This window comes from Saccopteryx leptura, chromosome 3 (genome assembly GCF_036850995.1).
Source record: "Saccopteryx leptura isolate mSacLep1 chromosome 3, mSacLep1_pri_phased_curated, whole genome shotgun sequence".
In the NCBI taxonomy this organism is placed as follows: Eukaryota; Metazoa; Chordata; class Mammalia; order Chiroptera; family Emballonuridae; genus Saccopteryx; species Saccopteryx leptura.
Window position 1 is genome coordinate 57,641,280 of NC_089505.1, and position 26,665 is coordinate 57,667,944.

Here is a 26,665-nt window from a genome sequence, read left to right on the forward strand (position 1 = left end):
CTTATAATGTCTTTCCATGTTGCTAGTCTAACGTGCGTATAGCATCCCTGTGCCTAAGCAGGTGCTTAAGACAATGATAGTTATACTGACTAATACTAATTTAAGTAAAATAAAAATTTCAAGTGAGAAGATTACTTAAGTAAACATGTGTGCATAATTATTTCACAAACATTTATTAAGCTACTACCTTGTGGTCTGGCAGTGCTGGGATATAAGGAAGGGGATAGCATTTACTGGGGAAGTAGGGATGTTAGCAAACATTCTTAGCAATGTGATAGCGGGAAAAACTGTTTAAAAGTTGATCACAGGTTCTGCGGGAACCCAGAGGCAGAAGAGAACCTGAGATGGCTCCTGGGAACAAGGCTGCCAGGAAGGGCATTTTGGGCAGACAGCAGAAGGGCACTGGAGAGCATCGAGCTTGTCCAAAAGCAGAGGAGTCACCAGCACTCTGGCTGGAAGCAGTGGCAGGAAATGAGCCAGGGAAAGGAGATGGGTCCTACCCTGGGCGTCTGGTATCCCCTCTACAATAGAGCGCCCTTAAAAGGGGCCTATACCGAATGTGCTGGTATCTACCAAGTGCTCAGGAGTCAGGGAGAATCGTGAAGGTTGGCAGGGAGGTGGTTGGTGAACCAATGGGCTTGGCTTGGAAACCCCAGCAGTAGGTATAGTCTCAAGGAAGCACTAACATTTAGTTGGATCGGGGTGGAGGGAACTTGCATCATGGGAGCTGGGGGAGAAGTTTCAAGGAGGATGGCTTGGTATTGCAGAGAAGTCATGGGCGATACAGTTTGCAGTGTAGGTTTTGGCCATGAGCATTTGAGAGCATTCAGTTCAAGTCAGGTAGCAATGGACTGAAGAGGCTGTGAGGGGAGCCAATGAATCCAGCTGCCTCTTAGGGAGTGAGGGGTCTCCGTACAAGCCTGGGCCATATGTGTTCATTACTAGGCAGTAGAGATTGTAACTGGAATTCACTAAGTTTTTGTACTAAGTGTGCTGGCTTTGTAGCCAGCTTCTGCACACTGATCCCAATGCATCATAATCGTCAGGTGTTTCCCATCTACCATCCTGAATGCATCCATGTCAGAACAGCATGGTGTCCTTGTCTAGCTCTTCCACGAACATGATTCGCTTATTCATTTTTCTTCAAGTGGATTTTTCTACCTTAATGCCACCTTGATTATTAGTGCTAATAAAAAGGTTTGTGTGGCCTGACCAGGCGGTGGCACAGTGGATAGAGCATCTGACTGGGATGCCGAGGACCCAGGTTCGAGACCCCCAGGACACCAGCTTGAGCGTGGGCTCATCTGGTTTGAGCAAGCTCACCAGCTTGGACTCAAGGTCACTGGTTTGAGCAAGGGGTTACTCGGTCTGCTGAAGGCCCGCGGTCAAGGCACATATGAGAAAGCAATCAATGAACAACTAAGGTGTCGCAACGAAAAACTAATAATTAATGCTTCTCATCTCTCCATTCCTGTCTGTCTGTGTCTGTCTGTTCCTCTCTCTGAGTCTCTCTCTGTCTCTGTAAAAAAAAAAAAAAAAGGTTTGTGTGTAATTAAAAATATGTTATTTACACATTTTAAAACTAGTAGACAAGATCTATCATGGTTGTGTTGGGGTAAATGGGGGGGCATTTCATAGCCATCAAATGAGAAAAAAATACTGATGAGATTTTTGCTAGTTATTCTACTGTACAAATATAAAATATTTTACACATCCAAATTTGGTTTATAAATCACAGAAAAATTAGTGCTTGTGATTTCTGAACTTTGTGATTTGCCCTCCTTTTTTGCCCTTCCTCTTTTCCGACCCCTGATGAGTTGCCTCCCACAGGTATTTGTAATGCTCTTCTGAGTCTCTAGTTCTGTATCCTCTAAGTCAGTGGTCCCCAACCTTGTTTGGGCCACGGACCAGTTTAATGTTAGAAAATATTTTCACGGACCAGCCTTTAGGGTGGGACAGTTAAATGGACAAAATAAAATTATGCAACCTGCACAAAAACTGTGGTATTTTTAAATATAATTGTTGAACTTACGATATTTATTGGGCTAAGTTAAAGGAGGAACGAGCATGTCCTCATTATTCAGGCTGTATTTAAATTTGTTATTCTGACAACGTTTCATGTCTGACATCAATATGTAATATGATAGGTTCAGGCTCGCTACCAATCATGAACCTACGACAATAAAAATAAACATGAATCCACTGTGTACTCGTATGCAACTTTATTAGAAGCGTCTTCTTAACATCGCACCAACAACATAACATGAGTAACATCCTCTCTGCCTCCAAACACTTTCCAGTCGCTATGGTAACGTTTAAACATGCCTTAAAAATAAGAAACAACACAAAAACAAATATAAAGTGCATGAAAAATACAACTCACCATTGTTATGAATATTGTAAGTTGAGGGTTATCATAATGTTTTTATAGAATGAGAGATAGTAGCCTATCTCTCAACAACCATAAAGCTAAATCAGTGGGAGCCCTGAACTTGTTTCTCTGCAACGAGAGGGTCCTATCTAGGGGTAATGGGAGACAGTGACACCCGAAGTGTGTTGCTTATGTCCAGTCTATACCGTAATTTTGTTTTGGTTGCTGTCAATGCAGAAAATCCCGCTTCACACAAATAGGATGTCGGAAATGGAAACAGGGATTTTAGTGCTTTTGTGGCGATCTCGGGGTATTCTGCCATGACTTTAATCCAGAATACCAGCAGAGTTGTAGTCTCGAACATATTTTTAAGGTTGCCATCATTTGTGATCTCCAGTAGTTGATCCTCTTCTTGCATAGACACGCTGGATTCACCTGGTTTGTTGACAGATGGATAGCGGATCCACTCCTTGGCAATTTGTGGGTCTTTTGTGGTTGGGAACTCTTCAAACTCTTTTAAAGCGTTCAAACTCTTTTAAAAGCAAATACAGGTGATCGTGCACCAGCTGGGACAATGAAGGCTTGGGTTTAGTCTCTTCCAAAATTCCTGCAAATGTTTGAAACGTCAAATATACCCCTGTTCACATGTCGTCCCCACAAATCCAGTTTGGCTTTAAATGCAGCTACTTTATCTGCCAACTTGAAGACAGTTGTCATTTTCCCTTGAAGTGACTGATTGAGTTCATTGAGGAGGTTAAATATGTCACACTAGTAAGCGAGTTTTGCAACCCATTCCTCATCACTGAAATGTGCTGCTAGCAGTGACTTTTTTTCTGAGAGAAATCTCTGCAGCAGCTCCCGTAATTCAAACACTCTGGCCAGGGACTTCCCTCGGGATAACCATCTTTTTCTGTGTATAAGAGAAGGTGTCTGTGCTCCGCGTTCATTTCCTCACAAAGCTACTCCAACAGGCGCAAGTGAAGGGCGTGTGCTTTGATGTGGTTAGTAACTTGAATGGCATCATTCAATACGCTGTTAAGTTCCGGTGGTATATTTCGGCTAGCCAGTATTTCCCTGTGAATGACACAATGTGTAGACTCGCATTCAGTGCAACCTCCTTAATCCGAGTAGTTAAACCAGACATCCTTCCGGTCATGGCAGCAGCTCCATCTGTGCATATGCCAACACAAAAAGACCATTTCAGTTTTCCTGATATATAGTCATGCAGCGATTTAAATAGTTCTGCAGCTGTGGTTTTGGTTGGCAATGATAGTGCACATAACATATCCTCATGCACGTGCTCTTGATAAAGATAACACACGTAAACAAGTAGCATTGCCTTGTTGTCAATATCTGTAGATTCAGCAACCTAGAGAGCATACCGCAGTGATTTATTAATCCTTTCCAACAATTGTGATTCAATGTCCTCTGCTATTTTCTCAATGCGCCGTGTGATGGTGGTAGCCGAAAGAGGCATCTGTGCTATCTTTTTAACCGCAGCCTCTCCTAGAAGTTCACGACAAATGTCTTTAGTGGCTGGAAGGATCAATTCTTCACCAATGGTGAATGACTTCTTAGCCTTAGCAATACAATTAGCTACCAAGTATGATGCTCTCAGTGCACTCGCATTTATTGATATAGTGGCCACAGTAATTGTTTCTGTCCTTCTTGTTCATGCTTTTTTCTTTCCAAATACTCAGAAGGCTTGTCTTTTAAAGTAGGATGCTTGGTCTCCAAGTGGCGAAGCAGTTTTGAAGGCTTCATGGCCTCATTACTTAGCCAGTCGCCACATATTATGCAGAGTGGCCTTGGTGCGTGAGAATCACCAGTTGCGATAAATCCATACTTCAAGTAGGACTCCTGGTATTGTCTATTAAATGAAGCCTTCTTTTTCTTCGAGGTTGTAGGTTCTTCTGTCTCCTCACTGGCCCTTTTCCACTTCGCAAAAAAACTTTCAATGGAATTTTGTTTTTCACTCATTTTGCTAGTTTATGGGTTCAATTTTAGCGGCAACGTATCACGTGACCGAGACAAGCGTCAGGAGTGAGTCTTAGATGGATGTAACAGAGGGAATCTGGTCATTTTTTAAAAATAAAACATTGTTCAGACTTAAATATAAATAAAATGGAAATAATGTAAGTTATTTATTCTTTCTCTGTGGACTGGTACCAAATGGCCCACGGACCGGTACCGGTCCACGGCCCGGGGGTTGGGGACCACTGCTCTAAGTGACCCTCTTTGAACTCCTAGCCTCGTGTTTCCTAGTGGGGGGAGCGAAATGCACCACAGTGCTCAGGACCTGGCTTCTTGATGATGCTTCTGTAAGCGCCTCGAATCTTCTAAGATGGGTTTCTTTCTTGCCTCTCACTCGCCGGAGGGCTGTTCTTTGATGATTTGAATTTGTGTTGTCTGAGAGGCTCTAGGTAGAAGTGGATCAGAGTGTTATTACACTGTTGGACATATTTACCAACAGAAATATGTCTTTGTGCCAGAGAATTTTACTTCCAAATTCACCTTTTCAGTATTCCAATAATTTGTTTTTCTGCAATAAAATTTTGTGTGCATTTGCTTCTGGCGGGGTTTTGTGGTATCTCACCCCTTGGACGTACAAACAGCAAATGGTAACTGGACAATTTGTGCCAACGTCCTGGTTCCTGGGCTTTTGTCCGTCCACACCCCACCCTGCTGTTCCTCCTCTGGCTAACATTTCTTGAGTTCACCCTTTTACGGTGCACGGAACTACCAGCCACAGATTCTTAAAGCTCTGCAGTTCTTTCTGTTCTGTTCTGTTACTGATAGTCCTGCCCAGAGTTTGTCTTTGCAACATTTTGGTTATTGATTTTATTTTTCTAATGCAATAAAATAAATAAGCAGTCTGCTATAATTTTAAAGTAATGAGGATTTGAAATGGATTTCAAGTATTCTTGTCCAGTTTTACCATGTGGGTGCAGTCTCATGCAGTAAATTACCATAACTAAACAATTTAAAATCCATACCGCTCCTCTGCCAGGCATGGCTAAAATAGATTAACAGCTGTGCATAAGAAAATGTCAGCTGTTAAATATTTTTCATTAAGTTGGAAATTTGTAACCATACCCATGCCTATGTTGCTTCTAAGTCCCTTAACCTGAGTTAATTTGTCTTATTACACTGTTCAACTTACAAGCATTTTGATGCTAGACTTTAGGTTGCTATATTTGTATGGATTTTTTTTAATGAACTGCCATTTAAAATATTTACTCTCATTCTGTTTGATTGAAGCTTAGGGCCCGGTTTAAGCATTCATTCATGCATTTATCTAGCTTTTGTTTTCAAGTGCCTTCTGTCCTACTGTCTTCCAGGCACCCTCTAGGTACAGAATAGACACATAACCCCAGAAGGGACATCTGTGAGGGCACGATCCTGCCATAGAGGGTTCAGGAAGTGCCCCTGGCGGGAGGTTTCAGGGGATTTGCTGATCCCTCACTTAGGGTCACTAATGCATTGAGTCGAGTCAGACGGCCCAGGTTCAAATCCAGACTCCATCACTTAGGAGATACATGACTTGGACTAAATACTCCTCTGGGTCAGAATGACCCCCCTCTAAAAAGTGGGAGTATTCATGTCATAGACCTCACATGTGGATTAAAATGAGGGAATATTTTATAAAATCCTTAGAATACTGCTTGGTACATGGTAAGAACTGTGTGACTGTTTTAAACAAAACAAGTAAAATAAGTAACACGTATTTTGACCTATATAAGGACTAAGGAAAACTCTATTGTGAAAAATATGTAAACTAACTGGCAAGATTTTTAATATGTTTTTAAATGTATGGAAATTTTAGTTAGTTAGCTTATATAGGAATTTACTATCACTAGGTTCTATCTCCAGAGCCTTGGCTAACTTTTGTTTTCTATGCTTTTAGTTATTTTGATGTTTTCAGGGAAGGAAGAACTTTCTAACAATTAGGCTCCAAAGTCAAATGAGCTGTCATTTGTGCCATTTTAAAGTTCTTTCCCACTTATAGAAGTAGCCACATGCCCTGGCCAGTTGGCTCAGCGGTAGAGCGTCAGCTTGGCATGTGGAAGTCCTGGGTTCGATTCCTGGCCAGGGCACATAGGAGAAGCACCAATCTGCTTCTCTACCCTTCCCCCTCTCCTTTCTATCTCTCTCTCCCCCTCCTGCAGCCAAGGCTCCATTGGAGCTTTAAAGTTGGCCCAGGTGCTGAGGATGGCTCCATGGCCTCCACCTCATGCACTAGAATGGCTCCGATTGCAGGCTCCGATTGCCCCCTGGTGGGCATGCCAGGTGGATCCTAGTTGGGAACATGTGGAAGTCTGTCTGCCTCCACCCCTTCTCACTTCGTAAAAATACAAAAACAAGAAAAGAAATACGAAACGTTCAACCTACCTGAGATGTAGCTTTGGGGATGCCTGTATTGGGTAGGAGTCGAGGGCATCAAACAGGTGAATGCCTAACAACCAATTAATTTGGGGGGAGGGGTCATGCTTTAGTTTATAAAGGCATGCAACATTGGGAGCAGGGTTTCTGGAGGTGTGAAATGACAGGTTCAGTGGGGAGGGCAGTTAGGTTGAGAAGGATTCACAAAGCTTGAAAGCAGAGTGGAGAGTTTTCATTTCTGGTATAAATGTGGGATTTGTTTTGTAGCGAATGGGGAAGTCTTGCATGTTTTCAGTAGGGGAGTGGCCTACATTAAAAGGTAGATCTCGGGGAGAGTAACGTGTTAACAGTTGCCCAGATTGGAAGCAGGAGGTCTGTTAGATGGCAAGGCTACCATGTAGACAGGCAGGGAGAAGAGGGTGTGAGAAGCATCGAAGATGACATTGACCTTCAGGAACTGAGGCTGGCTGAGTTAGGTATTTGGAGAATGGAAAGAGAGTATTTCATATGCAATTATAACTCATTCATTCAAGGAACAGTTTATTTTATGCAAACAGTGCATGTTTAATGAATGCAACCAGTGCAGAGCTCATAACCCCTCATGATAGATTTATCCTACTGTTTTCATGATGAGCAAAACAAACACAGGTGCATTCCATGCGCAGTTTAAATCTCGTCATAGTGAGCCTTATTACAGGGCAATTCATGCATTCTGCACGCACGCCCTTAGATACAGTGCCTACTATAAAAACAGTGCTGCTTTCTCTAGACCAGGGGTCAGGAACCTTTTTGGCTGAGAGAACCATGAACGCCACATATTTTAAAATGTAATTCCATGAGAGCCATACAATATGTTTAACACTAAATACAAGTAAATGTGTGCATTTTATGTAAGACCAACACTTTTAAAGTACAATAAGTCTCTGAATTCTTTTTAATAATGTTGTTATGCTGTTGCTAGCCAATGATGAATAAAGTACTTCTTACCATTAATGTGACTTCTGTGGCTGCATGGTTTTGCTGTTGGCTTTGTAATCTGGTTGATAAGTGGTGATGTTAAGCTTCATGCAGGCGTTGAGATTTCAATCCATTAAACGTGATCGTAGGTTGGTCTTAACGTTCTTTAGATGTGAGAAATACTGCTCACATGCATACGTAGAGCCAAACATTGTCAGTACAGCAATACTCACACGCTGCAGTGTGTGGTATGTGACAGTAGCGCATTCCAAGTTTTGACAATCAGTGGGGCCGCAGTTTGAAGTTTTTTCATTTCTCCCCACTTGTGTTTGCTCACCAACTCTGCTTGCTGTCATGCAAGTCTTTCCAAATCTTCATTCACCCACATGTCTGAGGCCTCCAGGTCAGCAGCTTGTAGCTCAAAATCTCTGACGGAGACACCAGGGATGTAACTCAGGTCGGTGCTGTTCACTGCACACTCATGTGAATGGGTGATGAACTTAAAAAGATGACTGCGCTCACGAAATTCTCCAAAGCGCACTTTGAATGACTGCAGGAGATTAGATGTGAAGCCCGCTAACTGCTGGAGATCAAGGTCACTTGCAGTGCATGCATCTTTAAACTCTCTCAGTTTTTCAAAGTGTAGTAAACAACCCAATGTTGGCAATGAAGAGTTCCAGCTTGTTTTCAAATGCAAACACTGCTTGTTGAAGGGGTAAGACTGTATCTCCAATGCCTTGCATTTTCACATTGAGCTGGTTCAGATGTTCAGTCATGTCCACGAGATAGTAGAACTTCAGGAGCCACTCAGTGTTAGCTAACTCAGGATGCTCAACGTTTTTCATTTCAAGAAAAGTCCAGATTTCACTCAGACAAGCCGCAAAACAGCTGAGCAGCACCTTCCCACTTGACAACAAACGCACATTGCTGTGCAGAAGCAGACCAGGATAATTATTCCCAACTTCATCCAGCAGTGTTTTATACTGGCGATCATTTAAAGCTCAGGCAACAATAAAGTTGACCACCCGAATGACCAACGACATCACCTCACCAAGCTGCTCACCACACATCTGAGCACAAAGCGCCCCCTGATGTAGGATGCAGTGAAAACTTAGGATGGGTCTCTTTTCATGTTCATGAAGAAGCACTATGAATCCTCTGTTTTTCCCCACCATGCACGGAGCACCATCAGTACACACCGAAATAAGTTTATCCATCAGTAGATTTTTTTTCTGTAGCGAACTCAGTGAAAGACTTGAATAAATCCTCCCCTCAATTTGATCTGCCATCATGATGGTACGATCGTGAACAGTTCTTGCCGACAGAGGCATGTCTTTTATTCGTTTGATTATCTTGTGTTTATCCAAAAAGTCGTCAAAAAATTCATTGGCAACATCAAGCATGAATATTTTGGCATACTCCCCATCTGTGAATGGCTTTCCGTTTCTCACAATTGCTAAAGCACCAGCAAAGCTAGCTGAATTCCAGTCACCCTGTTGGGTCCAAACATGGAGTTGCTGCTGACTAGCTTGCACTCTGCACAGTAGCTCTTGACATGCTTTCTTCCTGGTGTTCCCTGCTGGATATTTCGATGCAAATGTAGTATGGTGTGTGTCGAAGTGCTGCTTTATATTTGACCTTTTCATCGATGCAATTTTATCATTGCATATTAGACACACTACAGAACCTGCTCTCTCCACAAAGGTGAATTCCTCTGTCCATTCCTGCTGAAAAGTACGATACTCCTCATCTTTTTTTCTTTGAGCCATCTTCTTCGTCAAAAGGGTTTCTACAATTAGCTAGCTGACTACTTGATTAAAAGGAAGTTTACTTCCTGACCTCACAACGACCCGTGTATGTGACGCATTATCCAATAAAAATTTGGTGTTGTCCCGGAGGACAGCTATGATTGGCTCCAGCCACCCACAACCATGAACATGAGTGGTAGGAAATGAATGGATTGTAATACATGAGAATATTTTATATTTTTAATTTTTTTTTATTAAGGATTTGTCTGCAAGCCAGATGCAGCCATCCAAAGAGCCACATCTGGCTCGCGAGCCATACGTTCCCGACCCCTGCTCTAGACCTCTGCATGTAGTCAGTCCTTCACTTTAGTGAAAATGTCTGATTAAGTATTTGTATTGCCCACAAACAAATCAGAGCAGTGGAACTGCTTTGCAATCAAGTCATATTTATTCATCATAGCCCTGAATGTCTTTCTGCCTTAAAACACCTGAGTACCTATAAATAATCTCATCAAAGTACCAGTAGCTAAAGAGCCAGTTGTGCCTCTATCATCATCCTTCTTTCCTGTGTCCAGAACCTTCCACTTTCTATTTCCCTTGTGGCTCCACAGTTTGAGATTGGGGATAGGCCTTTTATTCAAAAGAACAGATAGATGGTCGAGCATTAGAGAGCTGGTGCATTTTAGACTATCAGTATACCACCACCTAGCACATTGGTAGTGCTCAAGAAATGTACCAAAACTTGAAACATATTTTTAACAATTTGACTTGGTTGTTAATGAGGGGCCCCAGGGGAATTTTTAAATCTCCAATGTTACAGAAATCTCCAACCATCCTTTGAAAAGTAAATGGAAACGGAATGGAAAATGGCTCTTATATTTTCTGCCTAAAGGTAATCTTAAACCCCTCCCCACTCCTCCAGAATTAAATGCTTAGAAAATAGATAATGACTTTCTAGTGCCAGACTAGGATTTTTAACCTAAGCACAATACAGAAATCTGCAATGCCCGCTCCAAGTCCTAAGAAGTTCTTCACGGACGACTTGCTTTACAAAATGGGAGCAGCGAGGTTGCCTCCAGCTCGGTTCTTCAGGTGATGGGATGTCTTGTTCCCTGCGTGCTGACCGCAGGATTTCTGAGCCGCTCTGCTACTTGTCAGATGAATTTGCCACACTCAGCATAGGCCATACAAGTGGCTCCTGTCAACTCTGATAAAAAGGGAAGCTCAACACCCTTTTATGAACATTGTCCTTTAAACCTGCCTGTCAGGCTCTAAAATTAAGCAGGCGCTGCCGCCACCAGATGCGCTCCTCTCCGAAGGGCTGGCCCTCTGCAGTTCACCTTCATCTTCCGTGGATGAGTGGTCCCGCTACTGATGATAATGTGAGTCCTGGCATTTGACTCATAGCACCAAATCTGAACCAGATCAAATGTAGGGATGAAGGTTATTGTCAGGAGCTTAAATGGTTGCACATCTTTGAGTGTCTTACTACTGATTTTGTTGCTAAATGTATTCCTCTCAAGAAAAGTAATCATTTCGGTAGAGACAGCTGATCTTTTCATGACCAGTGTCATTCTCTTGAAGAACATTCATGTTTCCTTGGTTTATGTTTACTTGCTCCTCTTTTTCCTTTAAAGGCAGATATTTTATTTCCTCTATCTGAGGCCATATTCAGATGTTAAGACAGCTAGCCATGTACTCAGAGATGCTGCCTTGTGCCAAAACATGCTTCCAGAGCAGCGGTTCTCAACCTGTGGGTCGCGACCCCAGCGGGGTCGCCTAAAGCCATCGGAAAATACATAATGCATATCAGGTATTTATATTCCAAAATTACAGTTATGAAGTAGCCACCAAAATTATTTTTTGGTTTGGGGTCACCGCACCATGAGGAATGGTATTGCGGGGTCACAGCATTAGAAAGGTTGAGAACCACTGCTCCAGAGTAAAACCACTTTCTCTTTGGTGATGTCTTCGAAAGTCATGCTTGATGATAAGGATGGGTCATTTCTGACATTTTAGACTATGTACTTTATATAAACACAGACCTTTTCTTTCTTTCCCTTAATATAGTGTTTTGTTTTGTTCTGTTTTTGTTTTATTAAATGAGAGGCAGGAAGGCAGAGAGACAGACTCCTGCATATACCCTGACTGGGATCCACCTGGCAAGCCCCTTACAGGGTGATACTCTGCCCACCTGGAGCAGCTGCTCCATTGCTTGGCAACTGTGCTATTTTAGCACCTGAGGTGAGGCCATGGAGCCATCCTCAGCACCTGGGGGCCAGCTTGCTCAAACCATTTCAGCCATGGCTGCAGGAAGGGAAGAGAGAGAAAGAGAGAAGGAGAGGGGGTGTGGAGAAGCAGATGATTGCTTCTCCTGTGTGTCTTGACCAGGAATCAAACCCGGAACTTCCATACACCAGGCCAGCGCTCTACCGCTAAGCCAACTGACCATAGCAATATGGTCCTTTTTTTAATTTAAAGGATTTCAGCTCAGAAATCTGTGAGCTCTTATCTGTTAAGCAGTCATTCATTAAAATATGGTTCTAAATGTACAAAATTAGAAGCTGCTTTAAATTTAATTACTTAGATATTTGAAGAGGCTTTTTATTATGGTTCCCTCAAGCATTTCTTATTTTGTTTGTGAAATGGATTGTGTTAGTTAAGCCTTTTAAAAATACTATTGAAACTGAATGTTTTTAGTGGTGCAACATGACAGGGTGCGGTGGCATTTTTATTACTTTAATAATCTATCTCCAATTTAAGATAATAATAATAGATAATAACTTCTCATCTGGGACATGGCTTTTGACATTCTTGAATGAGTCTCCTTTTCAAGAGAGTAACAAAGACAGGCAAAGAAAGCATAGTATCTTTGTCTCCTAGATTCTCTAGAGACGAGTAATCATTGTTGGGGGTGAGGGGAGACTATCTTAAATCTGTGTTCTAACATTTTCAAAAATTTGCATAATTACTCCCAATAAAGGTATTTACAAGGAACTCATAAATTGAAGTGATTTACTTTGTGTCACGGAAGAAAAAATTCTGGAGCAGGGACTTGGGAGACCTATATGGTAATTTTCCATAAGCTGCTGTGTTAGCTTAGCAAATTTCTTACTCTTTTGGATTTTAGGTTTGTCATTTGTAAAAGTAAGTGGGGTGACTGGTGAGGTGAGGTCCCGGAGTGACCACCTCTCCTCATCTCTCAAACATTTTAAGTTCCCAGAATTTGGAATTATCTTAATTCCTTGGTGCTGAGAAAGACCTGGCACAGACTCTTTGCCAGGCTGGCAGTCTTGCAGCCGCCCGGAAAACACCCGTCCCTGTCCATCGCGGAGCAGTGTGCCCTTCATAGAGGGTGCGGTTCCTTATGCCTCGCTGTGCTTAATGGTCTTGGTTTTCGATGCTACAATGTGAGTCTCCAAAATGATGAATTTTTTTTCGAAGAGAAGGTAAACAAAATTTAAGGAAAGAAGTGTTGTTAGTTTAATGTTTGATCAGCCTTTGGCTGGTTCATTCATATTTGGAAACCACTGTTGCTTTGAATCACTGTGGGGGTGTTTATTTATTTATTTTTTTTATGTGTGGTGTCCCTGATGAAGGTTTCATAGAAAAACACACTAGACCCTGGCTGGTTGGCTCAGTGGTAGAGCGTCGGCCTGGCATGCAGGAGTCCCGGGTTCGATTCCCGGCCAGGGCACACAGGAGAAGCGCCCATCTACTTCTCCATCCCTCCCCCATCCTTCCTCTCTGTCTCTCTCTTCCCCTCCCGCAGCCAAGGCTCCATTGGAGCAAAGATGGCCCGGGCGCTGAGGATGGCTCTGTGGCCTCTGCCTCAAGTGCTAGAATGGCTCTGGTCGCAACAGAGCGACACCCCAGAGGGGCCGAGCATCGCCCCCTGGTGGGCATGCTGGGTGGATCCCAGTCAGGCGCATGCGGGAGTCTGTCTGACTGCCTCCCCGTTTCCAACTTCAGAAAAATACAAAAAAAAAAAAAAGAAAGAAAGAAAGAAAGAAAAACACACTAAAGTAGTCCCTCTTTAAGATCTCATGGATGCTTCCAGAGACAGTCTGTCTTAGATTCTTGGGTGGTGTTTGTCATCTGTTAGGATGAAAGATTATGCCAGGAGGAGACCCTGTTGCTAACGCTGCTGTCACAGGCTCTTTGCTGACCTCGATCTGTTGCACAACCCATTTGTTCAGCTGCTGACAGCGAGCAGGAAAGACAAGGCCCATCACGTGATGAGCCTGGATAACAGACAGACTTTTTCTGTTTCTCAAATGGGTGCCTGTCAGCGCCCTGTGAGCACTTTGTTTCCCTGTCCATTAAGAATCCCATAAAAGCTTTGTCATCCAATGAAAGGGTGGTACCTACAGGCACTCAAAAAGAATGGATATGTATTGTCAGCTGTCTTGTTTGGTTATATGTAAGAGGAAAAATATAAGTGTTTTTACTTTTTAACTTGAACCTGAGTATTGTGGTAGTAATAAACTGTTGCAAATGGAGAAGTAACATGTGAATTTAAGCTCTGGCAATTGTCTGCTCTTGTCTACTCATCCAGCACTAATGGCTGTTGTATTATATATCCAGATGCTCCTAGACTTACAATGTGGTTACATTCTAATGTACCAACCCATCCCTAAGTTAAAAATACTGTAAGTTGAAGATGCATTTAATACTACACAGTAAAGACGTGGTTGTTCTTCACTCTTCTGATTGTGTGGCAGATTGGGAGCTGGCTCACCGCTGCTGCCCAGCACACAAGAGAGTGTGGTACCACACATCTAGCCTGGGAAAGAACAAAATTCAAGCATAGTTTCTAATGAGTGTGTATCTCTTTTGCACCATTGTAAAGTTGAAAAAAAAATGTAAGTAAACCACTGTAAGGCTGGGACTGTCTGTATATATCATTTACATTATAATTTTTGTATGCTACAAATAATCATTTAAGGTTTTATTCTAGACCAGTTGGTTTGAGGCTAATGGGGTAGAGAATTTTGAGGTTTGCCAAATAGAGAGGAGGGGCCTGATTGTGAGAACTAAAATGATTCAGTGAGGGCCTGGGCATGGGGGTCCTTGGCACAAGATATGATTCAGAGAGTTGGCAGCGGGTGGCTGAGAAGAGAGAGAAACAAGAGACTGCAGCGCCTAGGCGAAACAAGAGTATGTGGAAGAGGAGCACGGACCAGGCAGTCACGACCCTCACGTGGGCCTGCAGCTGTGCACAGGGGGTCCTCAGTGGGTTAGTGGAGCTTTCTAAGATGGCAGAGGGAGATTTCAGACAGAAAAGAGAAGACTAACTAGACAAAATTGCAGAACAGTAGCATTTGGCAACAGGAAGAAGAGCTAGTAATGGACCCACGAGGAAGGTTGAAAAAGAATTAGAGCAATTAAAAAAGAACCAGAGAAATTCTCTACCCAGGAGCCAAAGGAGTGGTAGGGCCAGGTGGGGATTGAAACAGATGAGGCCTGGGAAGAAACCAGTTCAAAATGGTGTTTCTGAGCAGTGGGGGAAAGAGTGATTCTTCAGTAAATGGTGTGTAATAGTTGGCCATTTAGGGAAAATTAGATTCCTGGTCAAGGCACTTACTATAATCAACCAGCAGATGCACAAATAAGTGAAACAACAAATCCATGTTTATCTCTTTCCCTTCCTCTCTCTAAAATCAATTTTAAAAAAACAACAGGTCATAGACTAGAAAGAAATACAAATAAAACATATGATGGCAAAAGGTTAATATCCTTAATGTAAGAAGAGTTTCTATAAACTATTTGAACAGTAACACAGTAAAAGGGGAGTCATACTTTATTCTCTGAAGAGATAGAAAATTACTAATAAATAGATGAAAAATTTAACTAATGTAAAAACTGATTCTTAAAGCAATAATGAGATGGTACTGTTTGTCTTCTAGACTAGCAAAAATTAAAATCCATTTTAACATCCACTGCTGATGAGAAAGGGACATGTAGGTAATCATTGTCTCTAGGAGATTAACTTAATACACCATTTTTAGAGAATTATTTGTAAGAATCTATTGAATTTTCAAAGGCACATACACTTTGATCTAGCAAAGTTCATGTCTAAGAATATATCCCACAGACATCATAGCATGAGTATATAATATTTACCTTAAAAGAATGCATTCCATCATTGTTAACAGAATAAAAAGAATAGTCTGAATATCTTTAGGTGAACAAATGTTTAAATAAATGTACATATACCCATACAATGGAATATTAGGCAGTGATTTTTTTTTAATGAGATAAATCAGGATGCTTTATCCTGGAAAGAATTCCATGAAGTATTGCAAAGTGAGGAGTAGGAGGAGTAAACTTAGCAAATATCCATATAATATTAATTCACATGTAATTGTGTGTGAATAATTATAAAGAGATGTGTCTCTATAAACTTGGGAAAAGGTTGGGAAGGGTATACACCCCTGGGTAGAGGCAGGGACAGAGGGACAGGAGGAAAGACACAAATGTTCACTGGCGCCCTTTGAAAAATGATGGGGACAGAGAAATGAACAGGGTAACAAGCGACAAGTAGTGGGTACAAGTTACTGGGTATGTTTGGTCAGGGAGGGAGGGAGATGGAGACTTAACTTGAGGGGTGGACAGGACAATGCAGAAGGTTTGGGGTCTTTGTTTTGTTATATAGTAAAGGAGAAATTTGAGTCTGTATGACAAGAAAAGAAAGATAATACAAAAAGAAAATTGTGGTAATTGGGAGAGTGAGATTGGGGTGGAGTGGGAGAGGAGTGGAGTCAAGGCTGAGCGATCCTTCTTTCTCTGAGGTTGTAGATAGGGAGTGAAGTCGGCAGAAAGCCCTCCTAGCATGTGGCGGATAAAAAGAGCAGGGGGTGCAAATGGGTGGTGCTGGTCATGGAAGAAAATGGAAAACATTGAAAACAACTACTCTGGAATTGACTTAGGAACAAAAAAGTTATAAGGAAGACATTTAAAAAGGCATAGGAAGCAAAACACAAGGAAACACATAAGGAATTCATTTGGGTAGCAGGCGTAACTAAAGGCATAAGTTCAAAGCCTATGAGTTCAAGTATTGTCAATTTGTTATGAAGTGAGTTGGCATTTCCTGAGTACCCAACAGCGCAGAGGAGAAGGAATCCAGTGGGTTGGGTTAGAATTAGAGGGTTTTAGACATTAGTAATACTTAAAGGGTTGGCCAAGAGTCCCAAGCTGAGGAAGAAAGCCCAAGGGGACTTACAGCCAGACAGAGTATAAGGGGTGGAATGTTTTAGTAAAAGTTATAAATATATACATACATACATAAATTGAAAGAGTAAAATCAGATGCCCCAAGAGTAGGAAAGGGAAGGCGGTGATGAAAGAACAAAATGTAGTCACATGGGGACTGTCAGAGTTGCTTGCAGAAGGGTGAGTTCTAAGGGCAAAGTTAAGGCGATGAGTGTTTGTAGTGCCTGGTGGTTTATTTCTGTAGGCTCTTAAGTCCCATGAAGGAAAGAACTATTCAAGTCTTGTTCATATTTATGTCTCCAGTGTTTAGTGCAGTGCTGGCACATAATTGACTCAGCAAGTATTGAATAGGTGGGATGGTAGCAAGGGTCTTGATGTTGAGGCATTTAAGACTGTTGGGAGGTCAGGATGCTGGACCAGTCAGTAATTTCATGGACAAAATCATTGAAGAAGCCTGACCTGTGGTGGCGCAGTAGATAAAGCATCAACTTGGAATGCTGAGGTCGCCGGTTTGAAACCCTGGGCTTGCCTGATCAAGGCACATATGGGAGTTCCTGCTCCTCCCCCTTTCTCTCTCTCTCTCTCTCTCTTTTACCCTTTTCTAAAATGAGTAAATAAAAATCTAAAAAAAAAATTCACTGGAGAAAATCACAGGGGACTCAGGTAAAAAGAATTATGGAGTCCCATATTGAAACTTTCAGGGATTATGGAAAAATAACTGATTTTAGTTTATATTAATTGATGAGAACAGAGAAAGTGATAAAAACAGATGATCTGACTAGGTTTTTTTAGTTCTGGTCCCTCCGTGTCAGACTAGTGAAGAGACTTACTAATTCTGCAGTGTGAAGGCTCCACCCAGCCCTGTGGAGGCAGAATCTCTGAGGAAGGCAGCCTGGGGAACTATATTTTTAACGTGTCCATCACAAATGTGTAGAACCAGACAATAAGGTTCAAGAACCAGTGGCATGGATTCTGAAGTGGAGCTTCCTGGTTTGGCCAGATTTGGGAACCAAATGGGAACGAGGAGCTTACTAGCTTCTCCTCCAAATTGAGCAAATCTAGGGCAGTGGGAAAGAAAATACCCCAGAGCCTCTTAAAGAAAAGTTTTTAAGGAAGTGGTTTCAAGTTAAGGAAGTTTCAGTTTTAGTTAAGGAAGTAGAAAGTGCAAGATAGAAAATGCCTGGGCTATTTTTAATGACTCTGTCGAAAATGTCCACATGGATTCTTTCCATAGTTTTCAAAAAGACTCAGGACTCAGTTTATGCTTTCATTGAAAAGTCAGATCAAGACCCTGGCCAGTTGACTCAGTGGTAGAGCATCAGCTCAGGGTCTGGAAGTCCTAAGTTTGATTCCTGGCCAGGGCACACAGGAGAAGTGCCTATCTGCTTCTCTACCCTTCCCCCTCTCCTTCCTTTCTGTCTCTCTCTCTTCCCCTCCCTCAGTCAAGGCTACACTGGAGCAAAGCTGGCCCGGGCACTGAGGATGGCTCCATGGCCTCTGCCTCAGGCACTATAATGGCTCCGGCCACAACAGAGCAATGCTCCAGATGGGCAGAGCATCGCCCCCTGGTGGGCATGCCAGGTGGATCCTGGTAGGGCACATGTGTGAGTCTGTCAGACTACCTCCCTGCTTCTAACTTCAGAAAAATACAAGAAAAAAATCATTTGCCTTTCCACGAATGGAAATGGCAAAGAATGCTGGCCTTGCCTGGTTGGCTCAGTGGCACAGCATCGGCCCAGCGTGTGGAAATCTCGAGTTTGGTTCACGGTTAGGGCACACAGGAGAAGCAACCATCTGCTTCTCCACCCCTCCCCCTTCTCTCTCATACTCTCTCTTCCTCTCCCGTAGCCATGGCTCCAATGGCTCAAACAAGTGGGCCCCCCGGCACTGAAGATGGCTACATGACCTTGCCTCAGGCACTAAAATAGCTCAGTTGCTGAGCAATGGAGCAAGCCCCAGATGGCAGAGCATCTCCCCATAGAGGGCTTGCCGGGTGGATTCAGGCTAGGGTGCTAGTGGGAGCATGCTTCTCTGCCTCCCCGCCTCCCCGCCTCTCCGCCTCTCTGCCTCCCACATAAGGAAAAAGAAAATTGCAGGCCAGTTGAGTATATTAACATTTAGAGAGGAAGATGAATGTGAAATTTCTTTTCTAGAAAAGAACTCTCCCTAGATTGAATTGTTCAGCAGGATGACCAAATCTGACTTTTTCCAGAGCTGGGGCGGAAAACAAATGTGTGTTTTCTGTGTGCCCCAGGAAGGCCATGTTTTAGGGAGGAAGAACTGAGGCTAAGGGAGGATGAACAGTCTGCCCGACGTCTCCTAGCTGGTCGCTGTGGAACAGGAATTCAAATTCAAGTGGCCCTATTTTCAGACCCATGAACTCTTCCCTGCTCCACCATTGGGCACCTTTGTGGTCCTGGACCTCCACTCTGCTGCTCTGCATCTTTAAGAGAGGATTGCTACCCTTGAATTTTCCCACGTAAAAGCATGCTGTGTACTAAGTAGTGTTACGTTTATTCTTCTCTCTTTTGTTCTAGATTTTCTACCCTAGCAAGGATGGTACAAAGATTCCAATGTTCATCGTGCATAAAAAGGGCATAAAATTGGATGGCTCTCATCCTGCCTTCTTATATGGCTACGGTGGCTTCAACATATCGATCACCCCCAACTACAGGTGAGCATGGAGCACTCCAGGCACTCAGAATATATTTTATCCCCTCCTTCCAGTGGAAGTCTCCTACCATCAAGATCAGTTCTAAGCCAACTTATAAATAGTACCTCCCATGAAATCTGATTCACAGATTCATCTTTCTGATTTGGGAAGAAATTCATGGGCTGGTGACTGTCAGGACATAAATTCAGAGTAAATTACACCAGCTGTCCCAAATTTAAATACAAGAAAAATGTTACTTTGAGTACTTGATATCAGTAGACCTTCTGCTAATTATTTAGGATTTAATCAAACTGAAAAGGGGTCCCTGCCCCAAAGTTGTTTATTGCCAAATTGTGAACTGTCTTGAACATCTGGGGAAACAGTTTGATTTTGTCCTTCTGTTACTAAGGAGCTGATGAAGGTGTAAAATCATGTAGAAGAGTATTTTCAGAGTTTGTGAGGCACCATCATATGAGTGTACCGATGGTTGCTCTTCACTCATTGTAGTGACCTCACCATTCTACCTTCTTTCCTTTTCTTTTCTTTTTTTTGGCAGAGACAGAGAGAGAGAAAGGGACAGATAGGACAGACAGACGGGAAGGGAGAGGGATAAGAAACATCAATTCTTCATTGCGGTTCTTTAGTTGTTCATTGATTGCTTTCCCATATGTTCCTTGACCGGGGGGCTACAGCAGACCGAGGGAGCCCTTGCTCGAGCCAGCGACCTTGGGCTCAAGCTGGTGAGCCTTGCTCAAACCAGATGAGCCTGTGCTCAAGCTGGTGACCTCGAGGTCTCGAACCTGGGTCCTCCACATCCCAGTCCGATGCTCTATCCACTGCGCCACTGCCTGGTCAGGCGCCATTCTACCTTCTTGAATGCTTCCTCTCTACTAAGCACCATCTTAGGCAAAGCCCAAGCCCACAGACGGGCTACCCATCTCTTATTAGAGTTTCCCAGGCCGTGAGAGTCGCTGTTTCAGTAGTATCCCTGTCTATGTGGTAAAAGCAGAAGCCATACTTATTCTCTGTAACTGTTAGTCTAAGGATACAAGGCAGTCGCTGTTTGTTCATTGGGTTCACCTAATCCTTACAACAAAAATACCGTGTGTCATTGTTTGCCCCTTCTCTCACAGTGATGAAATACAAGCTTCAGTTTCAAGTCACAGTTATGCCTGAGTGTAGGGCCAGTGATCACATGCTTCATCTGATGAACAAGTCAGACTTGTATGCTGAGCCCATACCCGTGATCCCCACAAGGAGGCTGTTATCAAGGCAACACTAACTCCTGAGCAAATCGTAGTTAACCTCTGTCTTTGTTCATTTGTGCAACAAGTATGTGTGAAGCCTGCTCTGCTGGGAATCAGGACACAAGTAAGGGAAAGCCCCTACTGTTTTCATCCCAGAACGCCAGGGATATGCTGATAGTTTCAGTGGAGACCATCAGAGGTGCATGAAAAACACTGAAGAAAAGACCAAGCAATTGCAAATCCATTTGGCCAGCCTAGTCTAATTGTGTACTCACGCCACCCACCCCAGCTCCCCTCTGCTCTCCGTCCTCCAGACCCCGGGAACTAGCACTCAGACCATCCAGAGCCCCAGGTGGCAGAAGCTCACGGTTTCCCCAGTTACTAAAAGAAACAATGTAAAATTCTCAGAAACAGTTCACAAAGACAACTTAGTTTTAACTAACAGCAGCTAGAAAAATACATATCACTTAGCATTTTTAGAATCAGTGGAAAGAGGAGAAAACCATAAAATCCAAAGTTTCCTTATTCTCTTTCCATTCTTTTCCTAGAAGCCTGGTGCTGTAGTTTCTTTTGTTTATTTCTAGAAACACTCCGTCTGGGAGCTCTCCCTTCTTATTTCTGGGCTGTGTCCTTTCAGCTCCTCTACCTTTCTCACCATCTGTTGTCTAGTATAACATCTAAGTTTCAGTAAAACTTTAAAAATCCATGTTTCAGGAAGAATCTTTTCTTTTTTTTCCAAATTGAGGACTATGGAGAAAGATACGGGAAAGAAGAAGAGCGGAGCAGGAGCCGTTACTGGGCGTTCCTGCGAGCCGCCCGTTCACACCAGACCCGTGTCACGTGGCTAGTGGGATTTGGTTTGCCAGGATAGTTGAAAGGTAGATTCAGTATGAAATGAGAACCTCTGCATTCCAACTTTGTACAGTGAAAGGTTTACCAATATTGAAAAATGACATATACTGAGTACTCATGAACATGTGTGTTTTGCAGTTAAACATTCATCAGAAGTTTATATATATATTTTTTTTTTCTTTTCTTTTTTTTTTTTAATCAAGTAACATAAAAATATTGGGCTCCAAACTAGATGATACTACACATGGAGTGTTTTGGGGGTACATTTTTTTCTGAAATGGAGGGAAATAATGTGGTCCTTACTAGGCGATAATGGAAGGCCAACTATTTTTACTGTTTCTCAGTGTGTCCAGGCTTATCTTTGTGAGACACATGGGTGGCGTCCTCGCAGTGGCCAACATCAGAGGAGGTGGCGAATACGGAGAGACGTGGCATAAAGGTGAGGTGTTTTCTCTGCAGAAACACAATGCAGCATAGTCAGAGCTGTGTTTGAATGAGCTGAGGGGGTTAGGAACAGAAAAAGTATTATAACCAAATGAAAAGGATATTTCCTTCCTTTAAAAACAACTTGGTCTTTACACATTTTGTTTTTCGTTGTATTTCGTTTAATGAAGTACCTGTTTTTCAGAAGCATTCACTGTAGACCATAATCAGAATTATTTGCTGTGTTGGCAATACAGTGGGTAAATTTTTCCCCATCTCTCAGAAGTGAGTCTGGGGGCACTCTTGGGTATTTATTCTTTCTCCTGCTAGCCTGGCTTCTACAGTTCAGCATTAATTGGCTATCTCAAAAAAGACTTCAAAGTGGGTCATTTTCTCTTAAAAGAGCAACCTGAAAGAGAGCTTTCCTGCTCCCACTGTGGGCACCCTTTGCTTGTTCTCTCATTCCCCAGCGTCACTGAGAAATAGCACCCTCCAAGCGCTGCTGCTATGACTCTGCACAAGCAGGTTTCAGACACAGGAACTAGGGCATTGTTCTTTTCTGGTTTAAATGCTTCCCTCTCCATTCCCTGGCCTCCTGAGGCATGTATGCTCGTCGATTGAGTCGATTGCTTCTGTACTCAGCCTCGTTCCTGGATTCTCACAACTCTTTTAAAGGATAGTAATTTTTATTTGTAAAGCCTTACCTCTCCCTTTTCTTAATATATGGAGCACACACCCCCTTCCAGGCTTTTGTGTATCTGGAATTCATGGGCTAACCACTGGCCTGAAAATCGTGTTTCTCGCTTACCTCACTCCTGTGTCCTGTGGGGAGGACGTGGCCCCGTCATGCCCTCAGCTCCCTGCTCCTCCCCTTTCATCACCAGCCCTCATTTATAAGGAGGCCTTCAGGGACAAAGGGAGCCACTCGTGCGTGGGGTTGGTCAACAGCACCAGGCAAGAGGGGTCTTCTCCCACAGTAGAAACATCAGACACTACCCTTCATCCACTGTTCTTCTCTACCTTCCCGAACCTGAGGCCAGTGGCTCTGCTTTTCTGCACTAGTCAAATGATCAGAAATGACAGATCTATAAAGACATTTTTCATATGTACCTATTAGGTGTCGAGATTAAGGAAAGGCCCGACCCCTAGGTATACATCCCAAGGGCTGACGGTGGACAACAAACTGTTGGAGTGTCTTAGCAAGAGTTCTTAATCGACCCATGGGCTCTAGGCCTGCCTCCCATCTTAGGTAGAATTCTGCCATGGCATTCCCAAAGACTTTATCACTTCTCATTGTGTTTGAAACAGCATAGACTCCATTATATACTTTTAACTTTGACCTGATATTAAAATTTAAAATCATACTGTGAAATTGTGATATTAAGAGATGACTGATAAAAGGAGAATAAAATCTCTATATACCGTATGTTTGATTTACATTCCAAATTCATATGCCAGCTCTGGACCCTTTAACTTGCCTAATTTTCTATTTTAAATGTTTGTGATGTACCCAGACATACACACACACACACACACACACACACACACACACACACCACAAACGCCTGTGGTCTTTCCGCAGAGAAACCGGATTCTCCTCTAAGACCCCTCCAGTCATCAGGGGCCCACCATGCTCTCACCCAGCAGAGTGCCCGGGTCTTGGCCAACACTTTTCTTTCTCATCTCTCTATTAATTAGAACCAATTTATTATCCAAAGCCTTGGGGAGCTTGACTGAGGCTAAAAGTAGACCATGTTTTAGACTGATTCATAAACTTTCTTTAAATTTAGACAGTGAAAGGACCAGAAACAGACGTTTCTCAGTTAGACCCTAGTCTACTGAATGTTGATGAAGTTAAACTCCATTCTGCTAATATAATACTCTTTAAAAAACATAATCATCTAGCCAAAATGATATTATCCTGGAAACTGAGTAATCCTAGCTGTTCTAATTCACCAGTAATTTCTTATTAAAATCTTAATAGCATTTGTTTTGATATGAAAATATTTTTTTAGTACCACTGCTTTATCTTTCATTGAATTTCTGCAGATGTGGTTAATCTCAAATATCATATTAGGCCTGGCTGCCTTTTCTTTAGTTTATAGGTGCTTATTGTAGACATCGGTCCCTTGGAGGGCATGCCTTGGCCGTTGTTTTTTACTTTTAGATATTCCAAGACCTTACAAATGTTCCTCTCTGTAAGTAAGTGCTTTGTGTGGTTTTATACATTGGAGTGACTTCCAGTTGAGTGTTGGGAAAAATAAGTTTGTAAAATCTGTATTTTCTGGTTTTGCTCACTTTTATTGTTAAAAATGGTTCTGCCCACATGAATGGCCATCACCCAGGTAATACGGTTAATTACCTTTCTGCTTGGGAAGGGGCTTGGTTATGCTAATGTGTGCTGGAGGAGGGATTTTCGTGCCCAAAAGTTTTAAAAGAAGGAGCTAGGAGGCCTTTTTGGGGGGAGACCACGTGGTTGTAGAGGAGGCAGGGAGCAAGATGGCGGGGAGCTGAAGGGGAACAGAGGTGGGGCCCTTGATTCTAGGAGACCTCGGATGAGTCAGTGGCTTTGGGAGGCCTGAATGCAAAGGGAAGTGTTTTCCCTCTGTGTGTATTTACTCGCTTGCCAGGTGCAAGCTAGGATTAAAGGTAATGGCCCACCTGTTCTTGGCTCCCTTGTTTCATTACGATCTATCCAATCTATCCGAATTCAATGGGAACCTGCACAGGCCAGGCAGCTGTGATGGTGGTGGTCGAAGCTACTGGCTTTACAATGAAAAAGCCCAAAGTCCCTGGGGAGATGTTTGAGACTCTCTTCATTAAAGACTTAAGAAATCTCCCCACCTAATTCTTATTTACAACAAAATTGGAGGACATATTCCTTACTTACCCGTTTCAGACTCCTGCAAAGAGGGTGAGCGGTGTGCCCACACGGAGCACTCCCGTCTGCCCTCCCGGGAGGGAAGCCACACAGGCCAGCGTGTGCTCGCTGGGATGGAACGCTGCTCCAGTCTCCTTCCAGTCTTCGGTTCGGCTTCTCCAAAGCACAGGGTCTTTCATTTTCATGGTTTGCTGACGTAACAGATCATTTCTTTCTTCTCTGTGCGACATTCACCTTTGAAGTTCCAGGATTTCTTAGAAAACAAACAATTCCAGAATGAATTAGCAATTGTGGAACTGTTGTGGATTTTCACAATGAATAACAAAATTTGAATTGAGGCATTTTTCTAAATGTAGAATTAGCCCCTTGTATTTAAATTAAATTGAGCAATAGTTGAAACTATCCCTGTCATCATTTGAATTCCCATTGGGTTAAACAGTGGTGTTTGCTAATGTTTTGTGTTGCTAATTAACTATCTTCCACCTTGGAACATTGTAGGTGGGATCCTGGCCAACAAACAGAACTGCTTTGACGACTTTCAGTGTGCTGCCCAGTATCTTATCAAGGAAGGTTACACGTCTCCCAAGAGGCTGACTATTAATGGAGGTTCAAACGGAGGCCTCTTAGTGGGTAAGAACTAAATTTTATTCATGGTACTTACTAGTTAACACTCTGGGGTTTTCAGATACACTGTCTGTAGACAGCTCTTGATTTGCTCTGGCTTGTGGGTGGAAGCAGTGGTACAAAGTAAGCAAAACTCCTTTGTGTTTGGGCCTGAAGACCCAGCTGAACCCACACTCCAGAGTTGACTCATGATAGCCAGAGAAGTTGTCTGCCCTCCTGTTCTGTGCTATTCCAGGCTGGACTGCAGTTCTCCCCCCGGCTGGGTGGGGGACCCCCTACCCCACAAACTAGAGCCCCAGGTTTCTAGGCTTCAGGCAGCACAAAACTTGATAACCCCTCGAATTGTGTCACTTGGACTGTAAGATGTGAATAGCACTAAACATTTGTTGAGCTACTACACCCGGTGATGCTAAATGCTGTGGGTACAGAGAAAAGACATGAGGAAAGTGAGGTACATACAGAAATGGACACGTGGCACAATAGTAATGAAATAGTTCACAGAAAAGCTTCCAAGATAATGAGTACCTGGTGTGCCGGGCCCAGGCTGAGCCCTTGGCGAGCACGCAGCCTAGGAGAGGGAACTAGAGTATTCCATGTCACAGAGGAGGGCACACTGGGCACGCAGAGGCTGAGCAGCTTGCCCAGTGTGACACAGCACGAATGGTGATGCTGGGGTCAGGGCCCAGCACTGCCTCCAAGTACCTAACTCTTGGTGGTAATGAAATTTTAGTTTGCATTTTCTCTCTCAGTAGCACTGGACGTTGTATGGACATTTATAGTGGACCTAAACTTTGCTTGCTGAGTCTTACATCCAGTGTCATTAGGACATGAGGGGCCATCGTACAAAGGTGGAATAGCATCTGTAAGCTCAGCTTAAAACACATGTGACAGTTCTTGGGGTTTTCAGTCCACGGTTTTGGAGGAGGGTGGCCAGGTAGCGGCACACACACTGTTTTTCCTTGTCTAGGAAATATACTGAGCCATGTCAAAACCTGAACTCCTTTTCTGAACTGTTTACCCCGAAATAATATAATCTTGAAAAAAAACATTGTCCTTTGAAGGTGAAATATATACGTCCTAGATAATTTGTTTTAAGTTTAGAAAGTATACTGATAAAAAACCTTATGAACAATGCAGACAGTGCCTCTGCCTTCATGGAGCTTTCATTCTAGGCTAAGGAGGCGGGCAGTACACCTCAGGCCCTGCAGCCAGCATGAGCTCAGAGGGCTCTAGCAAAGGTGAGGGGCCCACGTCTGTGTCTGGGCACAGCGAGCGAGGGAGAGGTAAGAGGTGGCGCGGGCTAACCCAGGCA

General features: G+C 43.1%; 1 protein-coding gene across 1 annotated transcript in view; it reads left to right on the forward strand.

Annotated features, from left to right (window-relative positions):
• Positions 1-26,665, forward strand: part of PREP (prolyl endopeptidase) — a 144,183-nt gene that overhangs the window by 110,493 nt on the left and 7,025 nt on the right. Inside the window, exons 11-13 of the mRNA XM_066373570.1 lie at positions 19,211-19,347; positions 21,770-21,864; positions 25,228-25,359. Of these exons, the coding sequence (XP_066229667.1) occupies positions 19,211-19,347; positions 21,770-21,864; positions 25,228-25,359 (364 nt within the window). The remainder of the gene's footprint in view (positions 1-19,210; positions 19,348-21,769; positions 21,865-25,227; positions 25,360-26,665) is intronic.